This window comes from Lepisma saccharinum, chromosome 3, assembly GCF_977018435.1.
Source record: "Lepisma saccharinum chromosome 3, izLepSacc3.1, whole genome shotgun sequence".
NCBI lineage: Eukaryota > Metazoa > Arthropoda > Insecta > Zygentoma > Lepismatidae > Lepisma > Lepisma saccharinum.
This window is the reverse complement of record NC_139231.1, coordinates 35,091,855-35,117,887: the sequence shown is the minus strand read 5'-3', so window position 1 is coordinate 35,117,887 and position 26,033 is coordinate 35,091,855. Positions and strand designations below refer to the sequence as shown.

The 26,033-nt window shown below is 37.7% G+C and overlaps 1 protein-coding gene across 2 annotated transcripts in view; it reads right to left on the bottom strand.

Moving 5' to 3' along the window:
• Cdk7 (Cyclin-dependent kinase 7) overlaps positions 1 to 26,033 on the bottom strand; it is a 49,824-nt gene extending 23,791 nt beyond the window's left edge. For both annotated transcript variants that reach the window (XM_083119804.1, XM_083119805.1), the window contains exons 1-2: positions 25,888 to 26,033; positions 14,967 to 15,026 (exon numbers count right to left, since the gene is read on the bottom strand). In XM_083119804.1, the coding sequence (XP_082975930.1) occupies positions 14,967 to 15,026; positions 25,888 to 25,941 (114 nt within the window). In that variant the 5' untranslated portion in view covers positions 25,942 to 26,033. The remainder of the gene's footprint in view (positions 1 to 14,966; positions 15,027 to 25,887) is intronic.

Here is a 26,033-nt window from a genome sequence, read left to right as displayed (position 1 = left end):
TTAGCATGTTTTAGTGATGTTTATATTTGCTTTTTTGCAACAGGCAGCTACTAGTTGGCAGTGGCAAGAGATTGCAGAATTACCATTTCCCAGGCCAGAGTTAGGAATTGCATCAAGCAAGACTTTCTCCGAAGAAGGGCACAATACAGTGGAGAGGGTGAGTGTCTTTTTTAACACATTTATTCATGATTTCCAAAATTTAAGAAATGTTATTTTTGCAAAAGAAATGTAGAAAAACTTATTTACCACACATGGAAGCGAATGTAGGCATTCTATTTTTCATTGATATGTGGTAAAATTTACATTTAGAGGTGTTCCACCTATTTATAACCATTGATTCAATACTGACAATGGCAGAGGCCAACAAAATTAATATATACACAAAGATATAGTACACATCAGTAATGTAAGTACTGCATTTTTAAAAATATGTAGCAAACAAAACATTGGAACGTCAACTTATTCCTCTGTGTCTGACACATATACCTTGTATTAACAAAACCTTCCATGTCATCATCACTAAAACCCATAGCAGCCTGCCCGATGGCATAGCGGTAATGCAGTCTTGTAATGAAAGCATCCCAGGCTCAATACCTGGTTGGAGGCATATAGTGTTCCTGATTCCACTTTAAACTGTAGGTCCAGTCCCAATTAGTCTATCTGTGCATAAAAGTGGACTTAAAACAAAACTTAATCTCAAACTAAAGACCTCTAGCAGTTACAATTAAATGTATTACATAAATCATGACACCAGTATTCACTAGACTTTAAAAACTGAAACAAAATAAACAAGAGATAAGGTAATGTCAATGTCTGAACTTATTCTAAGCAGTTAAGAACATGGTTGACTGGATGATATTGAGAACTCCTCTCTTCTATGACTAGGAGACTGAACTAACATGAAAGTTGGATGGTTAATGTAGCTACATAACAAGTTAGTAAATAACCACTGATTGAGATTTGCTGTGTTTATAACTGACAATACTCACAATACTTTGCTGCTAAAAAATCTGCTTCTAAATAACTAATTTCTTGCTGATTTACAATATCGGAGATGAAATGCATGACATTATTTTAGAAAGTATTTAGAAAATGGCACTCTGTGGAGGTAACTTCCCTTTTGAGGTCCTTAAGTTATATTCAATCTTAAGATTTTATGTTCATATGAACTTGATGCACACATAAATTCCCCTTGCATTAACAATATCATCCAATTTGTATTTACTACGCATGTAACCACAATTAAACAGAACCAATATGCCAATATTTGATATATATATATATATATATATATAAAAATCAAATAAGGTAAAAGGAAACACTCACCGGACAGTAGAAAAATTCAAAATTTTCGCTAATTTATAGCATCATCGGTGTGAGAAGAAACAGAAGACGGAACCGGGTCTTCTGTTTCTTCTCACACCGATGATGCTATAAATTAGCGAAAATTTTGAATTTTTCTACTGTCCGGTGAGTGTTTCCTTTTACCTTATTTGATTTTTACTTAGCCCTTTTGGCCCTCCTTGCTTTTATCCATTATATATATATATATATATATATATATATATATATATATATATTATAATGTCAAGTTTCATGGATTTAGAGGACCACAATTGAGTTCTAGTACATAATTACACACTTATGCCATAAATGATTCCCGTAAATCTTTGAAAAAATCAATTTTTTAACACGGTTGTGGGTATTACGGTAGTGATCCACTCGTTTATTTTCACATGCTTCTGTAGTTTGTTATTTTCCTCATATTGAAATGTAATTCATTAGATTTAGAATTTCCTTACCTCTGTAATGTATTGAGTGAAATTACTTTTTTTGCTAACGAAACCAGAATACTATTCATAGGACATTATTGCTGTAAAACCATGCTAGCATTTCACATGCTGCTGTTATCAAGCTGGTGTGTTTTTTTTTTGTTTTTGTTTTTTTAATAATCCTGTGTAAACAAAAATGAAAAATCCAGAGATAAGTGGGAAACTTTCTTTTTCCCATGGCATGACGGGTCATGACGAACCCCTGATCATTTTCGTGGGTTTCCATGACCAGGTTACGCTACTCTTTCTTAGCTCCCCAATTTCCTCACGATGGTTGGTGGCCATGGGTTCCATACACAGGCTGGAATCTCGGGAAAATTTGTTATGCTTTCCCCAGGAGACTCAAACCTATGCACATCCCATAGTCAGAGCCCAATGCATGAGACAGTGCAGGTTAAACTTTTTTCCATTTATGTGTACGATATATATTTTTATAATCACAGTTTGTTACGAATGGGACAGCCCTAACGATTAAGCATTAGTAGCAGCCAACGTGAGCATATCACATTGGTCCACCCCATCCATATATTTTTTTTCCATTTTTCTCTTTGTGATACATGTACTATTTATACTCTTTATTTTTTAGGAATTGAATATACTGCATGGGAGACAGACATGATCCTGGAACATATTGATACTGTGATGTCAGATTACAGGAACTTGCAAAGTATTTCAAGTGTCAAAAAGCAAATTTTACTGAAGACTTTCAATGAGAGTGAAGAGAGAGTGCAGTTTTATAGTGGACCCAGCAAGTTAACCATTTTAATGGTGGTTTCCCTGTGTTGAGTGCACATGGGAGTTGCATGGGAGTGGTCAAATGTCGTGTTATATGACTTTCTATCAGCAATACACTAGGAAACTGGCAAATTTCAGAAAACAAGATTGGATATGTTTGTTTGTTCACAGAAAATATAGTAACCTGATATCAACAATACCTGCCCAATTTGTCAGTGCTAAACCAGGTGATGTAACACAAACAAAATTTTTCAAGTGTGTTGTGCTTTAAGAATTTTTTGTTTGTCAATGAATAGCTACGAATGTTGTTTTGACAACAGAGGAATTGCCAAACCCATGCAATGAATTCAAACTAATCTATTCTCTAATTATACTATTGTGTATGGTGCAGTTTGGTCATTCACAGATCAAACCATATGCATAAATATTTCTAATACAGTAGAGCGTCGATTATCCGAAGTAATTGGGGGACATGGGTGTTCGGAAAACTGGTTTGTTCGGATAATCGAACTGTACATGTTTATTTGCCAAAAAGAAGAACTGTACAGTAAATTTATTCATAAAAACAGGCATCTCTTTAAGTATTACAAAGGCAACTTTAGTAGGAATATATAGTATGTGGTACAGTTTATTAAACAAAAATATGTACATATTACATACGCATTTTGCATGAACAATATACACAGTACACAAAATTAACGTTTAAAAAAATCCTTTATTTTGGTCAGCAGCGCCTTATGAAGGCCCCATTAGAAGCAATGTTCCGCCAGCGGTGGCTCAGTGCGGCGACTACTGTGGGAAACTTGGTTTGGAAGTGAGGGGGATGATGGACGGTAGGGTGGGAGAGTAACAGGTGCGAGCGAGTACACAGTTCGGTTAAGCGGTCGTTCGGTTGACCGACGTTCGGATAATCGACGCTCTACTGTACTTGTAATTTTTTTCCTCTCTGGAAAGTGTGTATGTCTCTCCATATGAAATATTTGTGGATACAAATAAAGTACTATTATAGAAAAGTAGGATTTATTAATTTATATAAAAATAATAATCCTGTGCGTAACAGCCCATGAAGGGCCTTGGCTTACCTACCGGCCTCCCTCCTATGCTTTCCTTCATCACCACTAAGTGTGGAGATCTTCAACCAGGATTGGAATAGTCGGGGGGTCAGCCTGACTTATCCCCAGCCGTTGTAGTAGGTCTTCGCGACCGGATTACGCTTACTCATTCGGAGCTCCCCAATTTCCTCATGATGGTGGATTGCCACCGGCCGAAAATTCCTGGAGACTGAACTTGGGATCGAACCCATACTGTCCCGCAGCTGCCATCCAAAGCAAGGTGCCTTAGACGGCACGGGCACGGAGGAGGACTATTAATTTATATAGGTTCACAAAAATAACATAATTGCAGAATTTTGCAGTAAATTACAGACTATTTATAGATATATTGGATTGGTAAAAATATCTGTAATTTTACTTGAGAGTATAACTGCTCTAATGAAAGTTGAGATTGGCAGTGTGATTGGTACCTTCTGCACACTAATGTAAGTTATTTTTTTCTGTAAATTATATTTAAATATGCACCCAGCATGGCAGTCAATGTCAAGGTTTAGTTGTGTGTGTAACCAAGAGCGGCTCTGCTGTATTGCTTTTTAAAATGTTGACCAAGGTGCTGCCTACAACGAAAAAAAGGTACAGCAGGTTTAGCTTAATTACTTGTCAGTTTTGATTTGGTGAATCCTGCAATAACTGAACTGGTTACACGAATGCTCCCTTCATCAGACATTTATTTTTGAATAAATGTAAATAAAACTAAAAATAAAAGTCTGATTAAGGGAGCATATGATCTGCTGAAACGTCACAATGAAAAACGGTGTTTTTATGCTTGTAATGACTGTAGACTACAAGAGAAATAATTCTACAATGCAAGCAATGCGTACATACAAGAAAAAATATAGTAGTGGCACATTTTATGAACAGATGGAAAAGTTTTCGGAACCATGGAACTTCCTGTTTGAGGTAAAATGTATAACATAAAATAACATGGGTGATTGTTGTGCTGTTTCTGTGGCATTAGGTTTTTGCTGAATACAGCATTCATTGTTTGACCAATTCACCTCATGCAAATTAAATTTCAAGTACATATACTCAAGAACCTTCATTTCCTCTCAGTAGACCACATGAATATGCTACGTTTAGTTGTTCACAACCAAATAAGAGCCCTCCAGCTTCTATGGTGCTTTCCACAACCATTAAGACTGAAGGGTGGCTGTGTAAACAAGGCTAACTGATAAAGTATCAGGGGGAGGGAAATGGTGACAAAATTAACTTTTGCTAGCCAAGTTAGGATGAAATTTCATTTCAGATAGACGATGGTTCACCAAGTAAAATTTTAAGCAAAAAATGCAGGCACGACCAGGACTCTATCAGAGCTACCGAAAGAATGGTTCACCATGTATGTCAAGCTCATGTATGATAAATGTCACCACCTTAATTGTAAAGTAAATTTCCTTCCTTTTGATACACACAACTATCATCACCACCACCACCAGAGATATTTCAGAAAAGCCATTCACGAATGTCTCGCTTCTCATGCCAGCAGCACAAAGACATCCAAGCAGATTTTCATCCGCACCCATAGGGTATCAGCCAAAGGGTTGCAGGAAGCTTTGAAATATTTTTTTCTTGTGAATTGTTGTATGTTTGAAAAGAAAGAAATTGAAAATACTTTCAAGCACAAATAGAAACATTTCTTATAATTGAAAGGAACAGTCCACATAATTTGTCCTTTCAAGTTCCAACAAATGAATGAAGGTAGCTTTGTTACAGAAACCATTGTCATCAGAAAATAAGAAGAAATGTACTTTTAACCATTGTACCCCTTCGAGAGTTAATGTTTTTCTCTTTAATCACCAAATTTTGATGCTTTACGACATATATAATTGATTATTGCATGCAGAAAACACAAATAACAGATATTTGAACCCAAATTATGGCCAGCACAAGTAGAAACCTGCCATCTCCGAATACTTTTGCTGCTTTTTATTAGTAAAAAATGCTTCTATGCACACTAAAATAATGGAAAAACATGGAACTTTCTATAAGCTCCAAACCTAAGGCCCCCAACATAGTTGTGGAATGTCTTGTTGGGTGCTATATTCACTGCCGGGAAGTCTTTGGGCTGTGCTCCTTCACAATAAAGTAACACATTAAGGTATCAAATGTACTTTACTTCACAAAAACATGTTTCCGAGAGCTAAAAACAACTGAAAATGTTCACAGCAAAACATTTCACAGATACAGAGGGTTAAGGGTACCAAACATACTTCAAATGAAGGATGAAAATACCCAAACAAAATTTCTACTTTAGCAAACACTTTTATTGTATGTAATAAACTAAGTAGAAAAGAATTTTTTTTGAAAAATTCACTGTTTTAGTTCTGCACTTTATTTTTGTCGGTAGACAGGTATCAATTGTATTTATTTTATTTTGTTTCAATGAATGTGATGGTCACATAAAAAATCTCATGTATCAATAGCACTGTTGAAAAATTGATTGAATGGTTGCAGCAACAAACTTAATTTTAAAACCAGTTTTCATTTTTAAAACATCATCAGCTAAAGTGAACATGTTAACAGCTCAAGAACATGCTTGTGGTAAACAAAGCAACTGAATAAATTCACATCATTCCACTTGAAATCCCAGAACAAAACTGGAGCACATGCTGCATTAAGTAGATGCTCTAATTTTCTACATTACCGAAAACTACGTAAACTCACATGTATAACAGCCAGTCTCAGTGGCGGAGTGGTTAGCACAGCAAGCTACAATGCCAGGGTTGCCGGGTTTGAATCCCAGTCAAGGCATTGGTGCTCTTTTTGAGTGTCCCTTCATCAATTTAATCTCATTACCATTCATCCTCACCTTTGCAATTAGCCAAAAGTGACAGAAAAGCGAAGTAATATCAACCAAACCAATCAATCACATATATAACGAAAACGAGCACTATACTTATTCATGGTAGTGTCACAGCACCCTTGCTGACAAGACAATATCAATGCATGTTTGATTTGGAATGCCTGATAAACCAACAAGCCCATAATTCAGACAGCAAGACATTCTTGAAGAATGTCTGGTCTTTTAGTACAGTACACATTTCAACATCCCCCAGAATCATACATATGAACATTTCCTTCTCTGTAAATTTGTGTTTGTACCTGGAAGAAATAGGGATAGTCTAGTTTCAACTTGATGAAATCATTGTCTTTAGTTCAGCAAGATGATTTCACAGAGCAAATCTCATTCACAGTAAAGTTTCTCAAACTATGGGCACTTTATTCTGTATACTCCCTTCCCACAGCATCAGCAAATACTATTAACCATTCCATCTAGTATTGCGCCCATACAAGGACAATTTTTGTTTAGGAATAACAGACATGTAGACATTAGTAGTAAGACCTTTGACTGTGTTCATATAATTTTCTCATTACTCTCTCATGGGTTATACCTTAGTTACAAACTTCAGGAAAAAGGAAGAACTTGGTCTCAGTAGCTTAAAAAAATAGTGAAACAGATGGTGAAACTACCAGTTGTTTGATACAGTGTTCATCCCTGATTTGTACTGAAATCACTTTGAACTTCCTGCTTGACCACAAAATATAACTGTACATTTATTTTCCAACTCTGAGCACAAATACAGGTAGTTTCAGTGTAACCTGGCATATTAAAGCACTTTTGATCACTAAATTTTGGCCAGGTGCCTAACTTGAATAACGTAATTTTGAAGAAATACATCTCACTAGTCTTTTGTAGGTTTCGGAATGTTTACAACAGACTGATATTTCATCGGTGATTTCGGTATCACTTGTCATGTCCAGCCTTCTTTTCTTCTGCACGGAAGCAACGAAGTCCATGATACTTATTGGAATGGTTAGTAGCGTTTACATATGAGGAAGCAGCCATGCATTTTCTTTTTCAATGCATGATAAATTATCCCTTTATTGTACACCAGGTTCAAGCATGAAGATGATTGCAGCAAGATGAGACCTCTCCAATACCAGCCATACACAAACACAAGCCATATGTTACTTCCCCATCCTCTTTCAATTGGAGTTCTGGGAATGCTTAATCTGAAACGCTGAAAGAAAAATGAAGCGAATTAGAATGAAAAATATATACATAACTATCTGAAGTAATACACTAGCCAACATGGCAATGATTCAGATTGTGTAATGAAATTTGCAAGTTGTACAGAAAGATAAAAAATACATTTAGAATACTGAAAGTAAATTTAGAGGAACTGGTAACAGTTTAGTATATCAGAGACACATTTCTTCAATTTTACAGAAGAAACTACTTAAGGAAATGAGTTTATCCAAGGTTTACAACGTTCGTCAAGGTATTTTCTTTCATCGTGGAATATATTTAAGCAAGAAATCATGTATTTTTCAAGAGAAATATCTCACCGACGCACAATTGCATTTGCTTTAATTTGCTTGCCCTACGACAACCGGATGCTGCGTACGTTTCATAACGTAAGCCCCTGTCAGTGTTTCCAATCCCTTTTTTTATTTAACTATGCTTGCCTAACCTAACCAAACCTAACCTTATAGGAAATGGTTCGTGGGCTATCCGTCAGCTATCCGTGCATAATGTACAATTTGCACAAGTGACAAACATGACAGTAGGTATTTTTCAGTGAAGAAGTTTGGAAACACTGTATACCCACTACGGTAGTCAACCTCAGCCTGCCATATTGTGTGTTACGAAAGCAAAGAAATGAATCAAAAGAAGTACTCTGTATGTGAAAATATTTTTTTTCTTTTCGTGTAAAAAGCATAATGGCACATTGAACTATGTTCCACAAAACACAATTGGCAAGTACGAACCATTCGAAACAAAATATTCGATTTAAATGTGTCTCCGATATACTAAACTCTTACCGAGAAACTAATTTGTACATTTTAAATATGAAGAATGCATTAATTCATGAGGAATTGTTGTGAAAAGTAGCTTGCGCAGGCTACTCTGCCACAAATCACTGATGTATGAAAAATGTTCTATATTTGTGTAGCACATCAAGGAACATGTGGAAATGTTAAAGTATCCAAACCTACTTAAAATGTAAAATTAGTAATACTGTATGTGTATGCACATAGGAGTATAATTATAATGCTAAGGGCACCAACCCTAGCCTACTGACGTAAGCCTACAGAAACATGTTGAAAAATCGATCTGCACATAAAAACGAGTTAAATAATAATGAAACATGTTCAACATATGCTTATAGTGATGTACGGAATTCAATTCAAGTAGAAAATAATGTGTATCATTATAACAATGGAATTGGAAAATTGGAAAAACACAGTAACAATAATGAAAATCATTCTTAAATATAGGAGGAGATTCAAAGTACGTAATACAAGCTTTCACAGTGGAATAACAAAATTAGGCTAAAAATGCAGAAAAGTGGCTTAAAATACACATAAGCACAAGTTGTATCTTTTTGTGGTTACTTTCTGCTTGGAGTATTTTTGTGTCGAGCAATAATAGAAATGAGGTCTGTAACACAACATCCAGACCTGATTAACTTTTGTGTACCAAACTAAACTTTTTCACCACTAGGCACCGTTTTATTAGATTGTGCGTCTTCGCACAATTTCGCATGTTCGCAACAATTTAAATTAGATTAGATCGAAGACATCCTTGCTTATGAATGGTGCATACGGTTTTAATAAACTCATAACTGTGATTTTCATTCAACAAATACAATAATTATTTTTATATTAAAAATAGAATGGATACTTGCCTTTACGCAGCAACAGAACTTCACTTATTCTTCATATCTTTGTCAACCGTGGAAGAGTTTTACTGCTATTTCCAGATGGCACAGCACAGTCATTAATTGTATGCGATATCACCCACATTTTACACTTAACACATCCGTGCATTAAGATCATACGTGAAAAAGAGTATCGATACATCTCATTCTGTATTTCATTGCAGACGAAACAAAATTGTCCGCGATCAGCTGTGCATGACCGAGATGGAAAAAGTCGCAACGCCATTGGCTGATGGTACAGTAGCCTCTCTTGCCAGCCAACATTTCACTCGCATGCAACTCGAGACCCCGAATCCGTTAGCTGCTCAACTTGTTTAGTTTCAATAATTCGCTTTTCGGCTGGCGACCGACTTGGCTACCGAACGAGAAAACTCACTCGTGAGCTAGGTGTTGACTTTCAATAATAAGCTCCCTGGTGAGAGATCTTGGACCAGTCCCTGTACAGCCCTGGCCTTGAATGTACCGACTTTCATCTCTTTGTTTAACTGAAGAGGTTTCTGGCAGAGCAAGGATTTGACAGCTACACTGCGGTAGAGATAGTTCCAGTCTTTGCTGTCAGACACATATACCATGGGCATATAAAATTTAGTACCATGCTAAGACAAATGCCAGAACTTCGGTGGTGATTATGCCGAAAATTAGGATAGGACTCACTGTTACTAATGCAATAAATTACTATTGATATTCATGCTTTATTTATGCCTAATCGGAAGGGACCTTCATATTTTTTTTTTTTTTTTTTGAAAATTGGTGTATTTTCTTATTTTTATATTTTTTTACTATACGGTGTTATTTTCCCCAAAATTCACATTTTCATTTTAGCACATTTTCTGGCAAATATCTGAAATTATACCTGCATGGTGTTTTTAAACTACTGTTTCAAATTGTAAGTCACATGGCTTACGCCTCTTCGTGAGAGTTTGATATCTTGAAAGTTATTTTTGGAAAGTTATTTTCCATACCCCTTTTTTAATTTTAAGGTAAGGATTTTAGATAATGGAATTTTCCCCGTATATACTGAAGGGTGCATAATGACCGTAAGTGGCGACGTACCCAAAAAAAATAAAATCAATCAATCTCACGTGACAGATACCGATATATTATGGCACCAAAAATTGGCATTATCGTTTTTGGACTTGTTAGTGTTACGTTTCCCAAAATTCACGTTTTTGCTTTAGAACATTTATCTGCCAAATATACTGAAACTTAATACTCCATTGTGCTTTTAAACTATTATTTTAAATTGTAGGTCACATGGTCTACGTATTTTCGTGGCAGTTTGATATGTTGGAACAGATTTTTGAGGAAGTAAAAGTAAAGTGCTCCCCTCCACTTTTCCATGAAGGTGTACAGGGGTGTGGAGTTAGGTGCGGGTGATGTGATCAGCACCATGCTCCTGGCTACCTTTATCCCTCAAAGTTTCCTCAAGGTACCAGCTTCATATGATGCTGGGTGGGTGCCGGAGCAGTTTGAATAGGTGGGTCCCGGGTCTCTCGCATAGTGGTCAGATGCCGTAACGACTGGGCTCCATTATTACTCACTCGACAAATGCCGATGGTGCACACTTAGCTTGGTTATTCAAAACATATCTCGTGTGACAAATACAAAGATGTGGCTCCCGTGTTGACGGTAGATACGCACTCAATCTTCTGTTAGAACCCTGCCACTTTGCTCTGTTTTGATAAAAGTTGAAAAAATCGTGGGAAATACATGATTTAATGTGGTTGTCGGAATTATTCCATGTACGTATAACTCTATAGTTTACTCCTGAGTAAAATGTTGGAAAACTTGCATGTTCTATGTACACAAACATGGCATAGAAAAGACGAGAATGCTTGGATTTCATGGATTTTTTTGTTATTTTAGAACATTTATTTTTAAAAAAATGCTAAAAACGCCAACAATTCGCATTTAATGCCAAATTCGCATTATTTCGATATTTTGAACGGGCAAAAAATGTGTCCAGACATCACTATACATTCTTAAACATAACTTCGCAGCAATTACCATTTTTCACGGTTAGTGTCCCTACTAATCGGAAATTACTTTCTGGCCACCCCTCGTATAAATCAGTAGATAGAAAGTGAAAATTTTAGCAGGGCTGGCAGAGAAAAGTCAATTCTTGAAGAAAGTGATTTGCTTTTATGATTGAATGATTCGAGTAAATATGATATTAAAATATTTACGTATTTATTATTAGTATTTTATTTCATAATATTGGACATTAACCTCACTCAGTGAGATTATAATGACCATCTCTCACGAGTTTAAACAGACAGGACAGAGAGTGTTAATTTCATCGCAATACTAGTAAAAAAGGTAAAGTGCTCCCCTGTGCATAGCACCACGCCATGAAGGCATATAGGGGGTGTGGGGGTAACGCAATACTAGTGTTGCAGTAAATTTGAGGTTGGAAGCATGCACTTGCCAATTCTTATAATGTTCACCAATGCAGGTTTATGTTTCACTTTTTCGTGATAGTATTCAATATATATCCCGTTTGGTTGGATTCTTCTTGATATCTAAGAATAGTGCAATGTCATTGTAAACGTATGTTAACTTGTGCGAAACCAATAATACTTCAGGATGATGAAAGAAAGCCTTTGTAAGCACTGCTACATTAAATAAGTTGGAGTGAGCCAGAAGAGTAATAAAACTCCAGCACCATATTTGCAGTCTAAAGCTCTTCTTGTTTATGCATGTGATTTTTGTTGGATGTTGCAGTCCATGCAATTTCTGTCGCATGTTGTAGTGAGATACTTTGTCGGTTGGCGATATTCGACAAAAATCGTATGTATCAATGGAACCTATTTGTTTCAATGTTCCTTCAGTTTCTCCAACAAAATGCCTTACTACGACGTCCGACAACTATCGGACGCGCCACCCACTCCCATCCCCTCCATCTGTTGACAGTTCTGTCCCCTTACTACTCCCATACGGACAAGAAAAAAATGATAATTCAATGCATTTGCCACATAATATTTAGAAGCTTAACCTTTACTCCTCGATGATACCATATGGTATCATGGTGCTGATTACGAAATGAATGTGCTTTTTGGACCTTCATACTCTTATGTTTGGGTGGAAACTCTGACACAGGTCTGGAGCAAGCCTGGGAAATTCATATTGATGACCAACCTACCCTCTCAACCCCCTCTGGAACATATCCATGCCACATTTCCGAACAGAGTTTCACGTTTTGGCTCATTATTCAACTTGTATGGCACCCAGGAATATGAAACATGTTTCAATCTCTTTGGAAACGTCCATTCTTTGAAGAGAATACTAAGATTTGCACCTTATCCCCAAAATAGTGGGAGAAGAGGGGGCAAACTCCAGATTTTTGTTTTTTTTCATTGAAATTCGGTGGTCACGCTCCCCCAAACCTCCCTTCCTCGGTTCGGCGTTCTGAATTGTACACTGTTGCATGCGCTGATGTTTTAGCTGCAAAACAAAAGTTATCCGAAGTAGATTGCTCACATAGTGCCCGAGTTATAACAATTTTCCTACAAAGAGTGTCCGAATTTTAAATTCCCACCCAGAAGCCCAGACGAGAGAAATTTCTCTCCCTCTCTCTCTCTCTCTCTCCTCCTGCCACTTTGGCGCCGTGGTTGTGTTGAGCATAAAAGTGGCCTAAAAGTTGAGGCCGAAACTTACGAACGAGATTTCCTATTCCCCTGCAGAGTTCCATAACGATATATTTAAATTAATAAATAAAACAAAAGGTCAATGAAGATGAAATTCCCTGACATTTCCCTGACTTTTTTGACACCTCAAATTCCCTGACTAATCCCGGTTTTCCAGGTCTGTCGCCACCCTGGTTAATAGTTACAGTTAAACTGGCTACACAGAAAAGTACAAAACAAAACTACATAGAATAGCACATGACTTCCAAATTATGAATAGAACTTTTTTTTTTTACTTAAACAAGAAATAGTTACATTGCGACTGACTGACTGAGCAGGTCACTAGGAATAATGGTCTGCCACATTCCAAGTACATCAAACTCTTGGGTCAGTTAATGTGTTTCATCTGGTAAACAAATTAAGATTGGTACACTCCATGAATGGAATGTTTAATCAGTGTGATATCTTAAACAAGCTTTCGTGCTAACTGGTGAATTTTTATAGTGAATCGAAGTACTCAGACTAGGAATAAGTAAGATGGATAATTAGTAACATATCAAGAACGAAATCTGAACCACTCAAAGAAAATACTCCCAATGACTTCAGCCAATGTCAGCTTAAAATATTAATGTAGAACTGACTGGCATTTTGAAATAATATATTACTTAGTCTCCAGATCCCCACAGCCAGCCTTCGCACTTTTTTTTTACCGAACAAAAAACGAATGTTTCATTAAGATTAAAATACATTTTCATTCTTGTACAAAATACACAATGTAAAAAAAAAATCCACTTTAAAAATCAAAATTATGAGAACAAAATATAATTACTGGAAGGTAAAATTTGTCTTTAAATCACAGACTTAAGTGATTAGGCCATGTGGCACGAATGGGAGAGAAGAGAAGAGTTTACAGGATTCTTGTGGGGAAATCTGACGGTAATAGACAAGTAGGAGGCCAAGACAAAGATGGAGCGATAACGTTGAGGTGGACCTAAAGGAAATCTGTAAGAATGGAAAAGACTGGATTGATCTTGCCCAGGAGAGGGACAGATGGAATGCTGCAGCCATAAACCTTCAGGTTTGAGAAGGCTAGAGAGTTATATAAAATCTGTCCTTATTGTACTTAGTTTTCTGCACTGGTTCTGTACCCCATGCATTTTTCTTTCTCTTCTTCAATTGCTCTCTACTCCTAGCACAAGTTTTGCCATGTTGACTTCCACAATATTATACATTATCTGCAATCACTAATTGAACTGCATTCACAAATTATAACTCTAGGAAGAAGTCGAAAGCACGGTATTAATTTTATCTTTTATCACGCTGTTTTTGGGTTTGCACAAAGTAATGTTACCAGCAACCTTCTGATATCCCTCAAAATGCAATAACGGAAAAATCAAAAATTGCTTTTCTACCACTTTTGGCTAATCACAACCAAGAGAATGAGTGATGTAGATGAAACAGAGCAAGATGACAAGTTGACACCTAACAAGCTCAGCCAAGAAGCCAGCATTACAAATGGCAGTTAACAGCAGTCATCAAAATAAAAAAATACAGACTTTACTGTCATTAAAGTAAATAAAACAGACAAATTACAAACCAAGATTTAAAAAACCTGACTTTTATTGACAATTTTACATCCCTGAATCGTGGCCCCCAACAGAAAGCAAATCAGGAATCCCTGAATACTCCAGATTTTAAAATAAAGTTGAATAAGAAAAAAAAAATTTTTACCGAGCCACAATTTTGTGATGGCTTTTATTTTTATTTTTCATATTTCATGTCCCCTTGCTGCCATCTTTTGGCTAATCATGACAATGAATAGACTGTTTAACATGGTCAGCTACCTAAGCTAGTGTAATGATTTTGAAAGTTCAAAAAAATTATAAATAATTGGCATATAAGTAAGATTGGGACTAAAGACAGTGCTGGTAAACTCACCTTTTTGACTGCTACTATGTTTCCAGTTACAGTGTCCTTCGCTTTGTACACAGTTGCAAACTGTAAAGATTTGGACAAACTGCTATTAAACATGCCAATAAAGGCAAAATAATCTTAAGAAAGTGCACTCTGAACTTTATATCATGAACAATGTAACAAAAAATTCAAAGATTATATCTAGGTTGTTCAGGAAAAAGCACATAAATCAAAAAATGCAATATTACAGCAGACAGTTTATGTTTATTCTTTTAATAGCAAGCATTAGACATAATATACATGTTGGATCATCACTGATTAGAATAATTACACATGCCCAATATAAAATTATACTGATAATATTTTATTTATTTGGTTCAGTGTGACTTAAATGAAAGCTACAGAAAATCGCAGTTTGTAACTTATGTGCCTTTTCCTTAATACCTTTTACGAATACTTAAATATCAATCAAGATGTACAATTTACTGATACACGATAGTGTACCAATTGAATGTGAAATTGCAAACATTCTAGGAAGACCCACAGGTAAAACAGCATAAGCTACATCTAAGACCCCAAGTTGGGTCATGAGTCATGGTTGAGCCTGCATCTTTCACATAAAGTTCTACATAGTACATCTCCAAATCATAAACATTCTATGAAGAATTATGAATCTTAATTCATCTTCTTAATTAATCTATGTAACCAACATTCAGATTGCCATAGGTTAGCAAAACAAATTTCTTTTTCATAAACAGGCTACAAATACCATTTTTAGAGCAACATGTTGTTTGTATAATCATATATATATATATATATATATATATATATTTAAAGTTCCGTTGATGAAAAATTGACTAACCAATTGTGTTCCACACAGCACGACACACCATTAACTTACCAGCACTAACCATTCAGCTTTGATTTGTTGAAAATGGGTTATCAGATAAAAAGCATCAAATATTCTGTTTATGAACTTCCTTATGAACATCAACATTAGCCTTGTCACTGTGAAGGACATTTCATTCAAAGGAAGCGTCACACTGTAAATTGTTGGCGACAACCATTCATAATGCGCAGCTCTTCGTGGATGTATCCGATTAAAATCGTGTGCAATGGCATGCGAACTTCTCTCTCTAGACATCACTTTCATCTCAATGCATTACCGATGCGCTATACAAATTATATATATATATAATTTGTGTTTCTAAAGGTCGTTTACAATGCTTGGGAGGTGATTCCTCACACGAAAACAAGCAAAAAGTGTGAGTTCCATTTTTATGACTGAGGCTTTGTTTCCGATATAGGAGCCTCGCAAAAGGTGACAAAGTGAATGTCACACCTAACTGGGATGAATACTATCACAGATAGAGAGGCGGGTCCAAAGGAATCATCAAGGAATCGTATGTGCTCAGTCCGGAAGTCACTATGAAATGTTCACTGCACACATGCGCAATGGAGTCCTCAAAGGAATTGGGGATTTCCAGCAAGAACAATGCATGGAAAGGGTATGTAACGCTGAAAGAAGGACCGTGACAATGAGAAATGCGTTAAAGACAACACATCCCGACCTCAAACATCAAAACATGAGCACGGAACACAAAATCCGAAAAGTTGAGCACAGTTGCAAACCCCAGTTACACGCGAGGAATGAACGAAGCATGTCATGTGGCATACGAGAGACACATTACTCCACCAGGAGGAGGGAAAGAAAGACACAATATCAGATGATTGCGACAACGTGTATTTGTACAGGCGACAACTACGTACAAGGGTTGATCAAATGAAAAGGTACAAAACGACACTGTCGGTGTAAATGAATACTTTATTCAAAGTATCCTCCATAGGCCTGAGCATATTGATCCCATTGATGAACGAGCCGAATGATTCCATTTTCCCAGAATTCCTTTGGCTGTGACGCGACCCAGTCCTTCACAGCATCCTTGAGTTCATCGTCCGAGGCGAAGCGCTTTCCTTTGAGATGCTTTTTCAGGGGACCAAACACATGGAAGTCACAGGGGGATAAGTCCAGACTGTAGGGCAAATGGTCTAGCTGCTCCCACTTGAACCTGGCCAGTTCCGCGTGAGACCCTGGTGACGTATGGATGTGCGTTATCATGGAGCAGAACCACACCCTCCGTGAGCAGCCCCGGTCGTTCGTCTTCCCCGTAAATGTTCACCATCCGGCGATGAATATCGGCCGGTTTAACACCTTCCACTGTCAGAAAACGGATAACGCCTCACTGCTCCTCAACAGTCGAATTTGCCAATGTTAACGCCATCCTGTCCGAACACGCACTGCCGCGTCACTTGGACGGCGCTCTGTATCGGAGCCTCTGCTCTCTCCTGCGCATGCACGTTCCCCTGCATGCTCCGATGCTGCGTGGCGACTCCAATCGCACCCCTACATATCACGCTACGTTCTCCCATCGCGGTATCGGTATTATATAAACGATTCCGTTGTTACGACGTTTCGTACCTTTTCATTTGATCAACCCTTGTAATATCTCCCCCCCACACAGACACACACAACAAACAACAAATGCTACAATGTCTTACACACAGACAGTGCGTGTCACTGTACACCAACTGAAGATGTCACTTTCACCACACAAAGGGCTGCGCAGGCAAGTCTGGCTCTCGTAGTCTACGTTTGACCTTCATGACTGCTGTACCTGCGAGAGGAGCTAGAAGGGTTGGATCTCTCCAGCAGTCTTCCCAGTCATGTTGCAGGTGCCGGGATATGATCAGCAGTTCGCTCTAGGTTGTCATACGCATTGAAGAGTACTAGTATGTTGTATTGAAAGAAGTTGATGTGGTGGAGTGGGCAAGTCAAGTATCGCAACAATTGGTCTGTGGTGTTCGTACGGTGATATGGCAAATTTGTGCAGTGTGCCAGTGTTAAACATAAACGATACTTCACAGTTCCAGCATCCTATTACACAGATGGATGCGAATACGACCCAGCAGCTAGTAGACATGCATCTCATGTATGGGGAGGCACGTGGTAATAGCCGTGAGGCAAGGCGTCTTTATGGAGAACGCTTTCCACATAGACATTTACCATCTCACGCCTTCTTTCAGGTAGTGGACAGTCGCCTGCATGAAACAGGGTCAGTGTTACCAACGCGGCAAGAAGTTGGAAGACTTAAGTGTACGCACACATCAGTTTGCATAAGATGTGTTAACAGCGGTCTCAGAACATCCTGGCACCAGTACGCGCGTGCTCGCTTGGGCACGAAACACGTCTCATGTGAATGTTTGGCTAGTCTCGTCAGAGGAAGGAATGCACCCTTTTAGTAAACTGCAGAAAGTACAAGAACTGTTACCTCGTGACTTTCGCCCTCGTATGGAGTTTTGCCAATGGTTGTTGCATCAGCTGGACACAAACCCTCACTTCCGGGCAAAGGTATTGTGGACAGATGAAGCCATTTTCACCAGGATGGATGTCTTCAATAGTAGAAACAGACATGTCTGGGACTTTGACAACCCACATGCACTTTTTGTGGCCCATCACCAGCACAGGTTTTCAGTGAATGTGTGGTGCGGGATAGTACATGATCATTTAATTGGACCATACATTCTCCCTGTTCGCCTGAATGGTCGCACGTATCATGCATTTCTTAGTGAGGTTCTGCCTGAACTGTTGGAGACCGTAACTTTGGCACTGCGGCAAGAAATGTGGTACCAACACGATGGGGTACCTGCTCATTTCGATCGTAATGTACGACATTTCCTGCATGACGTGTTTTGCAATAGGTTCATTGGTAGGGATGAGCCTGTACCTTGGCCACCACGGTCGCCAGATCTCAACCCTCTCGATTTTTCTTCGGGGGGGAAATGATAACCCTCGTATACGACGCACCTGTCACATCAGCTGAGGACCTCGTTGCTCGCATCAACGTCGCCGCCGCGATAGTAGCAGATACACCTGGCTTGTTTGATCGTACTCGACAATCCTTGATTCGTCGCTGTCATCTCTGCATAGAAGTGTACGGCAGACATTTTGAAAACCGTCTGTGATTATTGCCCTCGGCAAATCCCAGTGAGAACACTCTTGGTATTGCTCCCCACCCCCTTTGTGTGCTGAAAGTGACATCTTTTGTTGGTGTACAGTGACACGCACTGTCTGTGCGTAAGACATTGTACCACTTGTTTGTTGTGTGTGTGGGGGGGGGGAGGGTGATATTACGTAGTTGTCGCATGTACAAATACACGTTGTCGCAATCATCTGATATTGTGTCTTTCTTTCCCTCCTCCTGGTGGAGTAATGTGTCTCTTGTATGCCACATGACATGAGTCATTCATTCCTCGCGCGTAACTGGGGTATGCAACCGTGCTCAACTTTTCGGATTTTGTGTTCCGTGCTCATGTTTTGATGTTTGAGGTCAGGATGTGTTGTCTTTAACGCATTTCTCATTGTCACGGTCCTTCTTGCAGCGTTACATACCCTTTCCATGCATTGTTCTTGCTGGAAATCCCCAATTCCTTTGAGGACTCCATTGCGCATGTGTGCAGTGAACTTTTCATAGTGACTTCCGAACTGAGCACATACGATTCCTTGATGATTCACTTGGACCCGCCTCTCTATCTGTGATAGTATTCATCCCAGTTAGGTGTGACATTCACTTTGTCACCTTTTGCGAGGCTCCTATCTCGGAAACGAAGCCTCAGTCGTAAAAATGGAACTCACACCTTTTGCTTGTTTTCGTGTGAGGAATCACCTCACAAGTGCTGTAAACGACCTTTAGAAACACCCTGTATATATATTAAAACACTAAAGAAATGATTTTGATCCACATATGATCAGAATTCCACGTAATGGATTTTTTTTTGGGGGGGGGGCTTACTGTGGGATAAGGAATTAATGTTTGAATCTTGCAGAACATGTACATGTTTTCATGTTTAGGAAATAAAATACATGGTTGTATAATAAACTCAGGTAAATAAGTTACTATTTTTTTCCGCGAGAACAACAAGTGCTATGAGTAGTGAAGCAACGAGTTCCCAAGAGGATGGTGGCAGAGGCCACAGAAAAGAATAGAACATTTAAATGCAAGGCTCGTGGAAAAAGTTAGTAACTTGTTTACCTGTATTTATGTAAATGTTGTTTTGGGAAACAGCAATTTTGGCTGTTGAAGTTGTGTTTTCATGTTAAATGCTAACATACTTATGCGAGATATCTTTCAGATGTAAGACAGATAGGCATATATTATATACATGAACAGCAGAAAAAAGTGCTTACATAGTTAGGCATCGTTATCAAACCTGCCTAACCTAGTCATGCATGCATTTTTACAGGAGAACAATATTTCACAGAAAAAATGCAAATGGGCAAAATATGTAAAGCAAACTGATTTTAATTGCATGTGTATGCAAACAATGACATTTCTATCTCAAGAGAAAATACAAAGAAATTGTGTGTAACACTTCATGTTTCAAAGATGGTTACACCAGCTTCCCGGACAACAGTTGATGATGGTCACTTCATGGAAAAACATGTCATTGGAAGTATATGGAGCAGAAATATAATTCTGTTTGAAAGATGAAGTAACTAATCATTATGCACCCCATATACATAATAGAAAAGAAATAAAATATACTTTATTTCACCTCAAAGAACAATACGTAGTAGAGTACGTACAACGCATCTATTAACAATGTTGTCCCCACTACATTGTTTTCATATAACTATAATTGTAATTAAATTAACAAATGTTAAAATCCTCCAAAGAATAAGCTTTACATAATGATGACATTAACATCCAGCAATTGGATATTAGGCCACTAGCAATGCCTATACAATACATGCTAGTATCCAGCAAATGAGGGGGACAAGTGTTCCATTATGGAAAATGAATGGTGAAATTTGTAATTCTGTTCATTGTGCTTTTTATGTGGAGTGTAAAATAAATTTCATTCTCTTTCAAATAATTCAAAATAAAACATTGCCTCACTGGGAAATTGTTTTTTGCCACATTTGAAAAAAAAAGTCTGGGTATGCTCATGGTACAGTCATGGACACTTCCAGCTTGTAATGAATACATTGACTTTCAATGGAATCGTTACAAGCCGGCAGTGTCAGTGACTGTACAAAATATCCAAATTTGCAAAATGTTTAACTGAATGATTGATACTTGAGTAAGTACCTTTATTGAACATCAAAATAAATAATATTTGTATTGCTTTCTAATCGAGAGGATATTTTATTTTCCATAATTATAATATTTAAGGAACACACATGACCAAACCGAGACTTGAAATTCAAACCATTTCAGACAGGATCAAAAGGATCTACTTTATACCCACTGTGCATTTCTCTTTCATTTTAATGTTGGAAAATAATTATATAACTTTTATTGTAAAAGAAATTTGGGTAACAGTTTCATATGGGTGAAACGTTTTTCTTCATTTTTACAGAAGAAACTAGTTAGAAATGAGTTTCTCTAAGGTTTCCAACGTTCGTCGAGGTATTTTCTTTCATTGTGGAATCTATTTGACTGGGAAATCATGTATTTTTCAAGAGAAATATCTCACCGACGCACAATTGCCATTGCTTTCATTTGCTTCCCCTGCGAGAACTGGATGTTGCATACGTTTGATGACGTAACCCCTGTCAGTGTTTCCAACCCCCCCTTTTTTTAACTATGCTTGCCTAATCTAACCAAACCTTATCAGGAATGGTTCGTGGGCTATCCGTCAGCTACCCATGCATAATGCACAATTTGCACACATGACGAACACGATAGTAGGTATTTTTCGGTGAAAAAGGTTGGAAACACTGCATACCCACAACAGTAGTAATGCTGTGCCCGCCATATTGTGTGTTACGGAAGCGAAAAAAGGAATAACAAAAATTACTCTGTTTGAAAAATTGTGTTTGTTTTCGTGTAAAAAGCATAATGGCACCTTGAACTATGTTCCACAATACACAATTGGTAAGTACGAACCATGCGAAACACAAAATATCCAATTTTAATGAGTCTCCGATATATGAAACTGGCAATGTAATTTGTATCTGATGTTTTCTGTACCTTCTTACTACAATAGAATAAAATTAATTTATTCATCATTAAGCATTTTTAGATGCAATAAATGCCATCAATAGTTATATATAGTTACATTTTCAGATTACCTATTGATTACAGTCAATTTATATATTATATTACACTTAGGTGTAGAAGTTGTAGTTTTATATATAGAGCATAATACAGGTGTGGAGATGGTAAAAATAGAAAATAATACACAATAGAATAGTAAATCCTTTTTGGGATCAATTTCAAATGATTCTATGTGTAGTAGAGGGGCCTTGTCATTTAAACCAGAGTTGTAGTATTTTTCAAAATCTTATAAGACATATTTTGGGCTGTTACATGTGTATTATGCAATTAAATATACATAAACTTGGAACAGTCATTATTTTGAGTTCTTTAAAGATAGGATTACATGAAACAGACTGACCAGTAACTCCGATCGTTGTTCTTAAAAACAAAGGGAGGAATCATTGTCAAGGCAAGACACAGTAAGTAATCATGAAAAGTCTGAAGTATGTGTTAACAAACATCAATAGAAACCGGACCATGTGAAAAATGCCTGTGTACCATTTTTGGTCCAAGTTTCATTTGATCTATTGCGATTTCATCATGCTATGAATGCAATTTTTACATGATTTGATTTTAATTTATGTCTGTTAACACATACTGCAGAGTTTTAGTGATTACTTAAGATGGTGAACTTTCTGTATCTGGAAAATATCTGAAACTCGCTATTTACGTCACTTTCCATATTCCTACTTATGTATTCCGCATTGAGAAACATTGCTGAAGGTGGCATTTCGCTTTTTTCACAGAAATAATCTATATTTTCGACTTATGAAGTAAGTATTGTCCGTTTCTTCTTCCCTTCGGTAACACGCGGTCACAATGGCGGTCACAGTTTCACTACCGTACTCGCCATGCAGTATCGTCCCCCCCCCCACTCCACCCAAAAATACCTACGTAGCCCCACAAACCACTGACGCATAGCCCCACGAACCATTCATACATAGCCCCAAGAAACATTTCCGGTAAGGTTATGTTAGGTTGGGTCACGTTTAGGCAGTGGTCAGAAGTAGTGAGCTACTTGTAGCTGTAGCGATGCTACATTTTGAAAATTGTAGTTGTAGCGGTAGCGAAGCTACAAAATTCCTGCAGTTGTAGCGGAATTTTCGCTACAGCTACATTTTTTCTCAGCATTTTGAGGTGAATTTTGAATGTGGCAACAGCGTCAGAAAAATTTGACAATAACCTTTAATTTTGCAGGAGGTTCATAAAGACATTCTATTACATGGAGATACAGATTATCTAGATTGTAGATTATAGATATCGGCATAATTTATTTAATTAGTATCCGAATAATTCAGATATCCAGATAACTAACTGACATATATGAATATATTCCTGCTAACAGCTAAGTTTTTTAGCTGCATCGCTATTTTGGGGAGAAACATGACTCGTTTGCTGCACCACTGGAAAAAAGTGCCTCCTTTGCGTCACCCCCGGAACAAATCCTGTGGATATTCATGGTGTAAGAGACACCAAAATGTCATTAATTGCTGTGTAAGACACAACTTGCAGTGCAAAAACGAGCGATGGATTTTCCACTGCACTGACAAGGGAATAGTGCCAGCAATAAATGGCTCAGTACGTTAACAGCATTGATCATCAGTATATAGGATCTCACCAGCAAGAAATTATTGTTACAAGAATGATAGTTTCTGGAATTACAATTATTTTCGCGATAGTATTTGTTCACAAATTTTAAAATTACAATACGTTTAGAACACTCAGGTTTACACGACAGTTTCCTCAATAATTTTATCATATTGCAAAAGTATGTACGAGTTATTGACTTTCCTGCAGAAACTACGATTTTCTTTAGTTAATATACATAGTTTTCAAATTTATGTATTTCTCCTACTTTTGCGTCACTTTTCTGTAACTTTTGCTAATCATGACATCATCATCTTTCGCTGTTTCCTGCCTCTGGCTGGGTCGGCATAAAAGTCAAGCCTTTCCATATTTTTCTGTTCTTTCACCACTGCTCTCTTTCCATGGTGTTCCAATCTTGTCCTCTTCTCCTAACACTCTCCACTATCTGCTCTTTCCACCGACATCTTGGTCTCTCCCTTTGCCTTATTCCCACTCCTTGTGCATGGTAAGCTCTTACTGGTAGTCTTTCTGCATCCATCCTCTTCATGTGTCCGAACCATCTCATCTGTGCCTGATCTATTCTGTCCTGAAGCTTCACTACACCCACTGTCTGTCGGATTTCCTCATTTCTTATTCTATCCCATCTAGTCTATCTCAAAAGACTCCTTAAAAATTTAATCTCCATTGCCTGCATCTTTTCTTTGTCTCTATGTCATTCTCCAAGTCTCTGCTCCATACGTAATTATTGGCACATAGTATGTGTTATATATTACCTTCTTGCATTTCATAGGCACATCCCTGTTCCATATTAATCTCCGAACGCTTTGATATAGTCCACCACCCATTTGTCCTCTTCTGTTTATCTCCTCATCTATTCTTCCACTTCTCTCAATCATGACAATGAGGATGAATAGTTTATTTAATTATTCTCTTATCTATAGTCGCTTTCTGCCACTTTTGGCTAATTGTGAGAACGAAGAAGAATGATGAATGATGAGCAGTGTGGGGAATGGAGGAGCAGGAGGATCTCATCCTCCCAACTTGGCATCTTTCCTAGTTTTTGTTTTGAGTCCATTTTATGCATAGATAAGCTGATCGAGACTGGATCCTAACCACTATGTCCTTCTGCTGGGTATCGAACCTTGGGCCCTTTTGTAGTCAAAGGGCTCCATGTACTCATTATTTATCGCAAGATTTTCCATTTCGAATACTTACAGAACAAAATATATATATTCCTGATATTACTACGACCCTAAAATTTAACTGTTTCCTAACCTAACCTAGCTTAACCTAACCACGTGCCAATGGTTCGTGGGGTTAGCCATAATTCAGGAATTTCTATACGTGAGCGCCAAATTTTAAGTGCAGATTCGTTATTAGGGAGCGATTTTACAATACAGGGAATTTCTCCATTTTGTTTGAAATTCGGCATACTCACTAATTTTGGCCCCCTAATCACGAATCTGCAGTCAAAATTTGGCGCTCACACGTGGAAATAGCAAAATAATCGAAATTAAGTTCTTATTTCCACACCCTCGATTTCCGAATTTCCCGCCGGTTCCGGGCTCCGCCCCTGGGGTAATCGACCTACCGCCCCCAACCGCTATCGCGGCCCCGCCTATATCTATAGACTCCCTGTTAAGGGCATGTTAGAAAGTGGCCGGATTCACCTGCCCCCAAATAAGCGCCAAATTTATACGTGAGCGCCAAATTTTAAGTGCAGATTCGTGATTAGGAGACCCAAATTAGTAAGTAACCGAAAATTCAAACAAATTGGAGAAATTCCCTGTATTGTTAAATTATACCGACAGTAAAAATCTTAGAAGCGTGGGAATGAATTTAGAAATAAATCGGAACATTTAGGGACTTTATTTTAATGCTAAAGGAACCAAACCTAACCTGCCTAACCTAACCACGAAAGCATATATTTAGCAAAACCTTAAGTAATTGCTAAAACTCCACAGTATGTGTTTGTTAACAGGCGTACGTCGAAATCGAACCATGTAAAAATTGCATTCGTAGCATGATGAAGTCGCAAAAAAACAAAAGGAACTTGGGCCCTCAATTTCTTCTCACGCAAATGAGTGAGAGTCAATTTTTATTTTTATTACAGGTACAATTTGTTAGAAAAAAACATCAATGTCTCTTAAAAAAAATCAGCTGTTATTTTTCGCGGGAACAACTTTCCCCGATGCAAAATTACGACGTAGGTCTTTCAATTTTTTAGTTAGTTTTCTAATGCGTAGTACACTTACTTGCCCCTCTCCTAAAAATTCTATTTTTGCATAACGTTTAAGTTTATCCTCCATTGATAATAGCAAATTGCCAAGATGCAGACATAAACACTTCACAAGACGAAGAATCTCTTTCGTGCACAGCTTTCGTTTTATTCGCTTTTCGC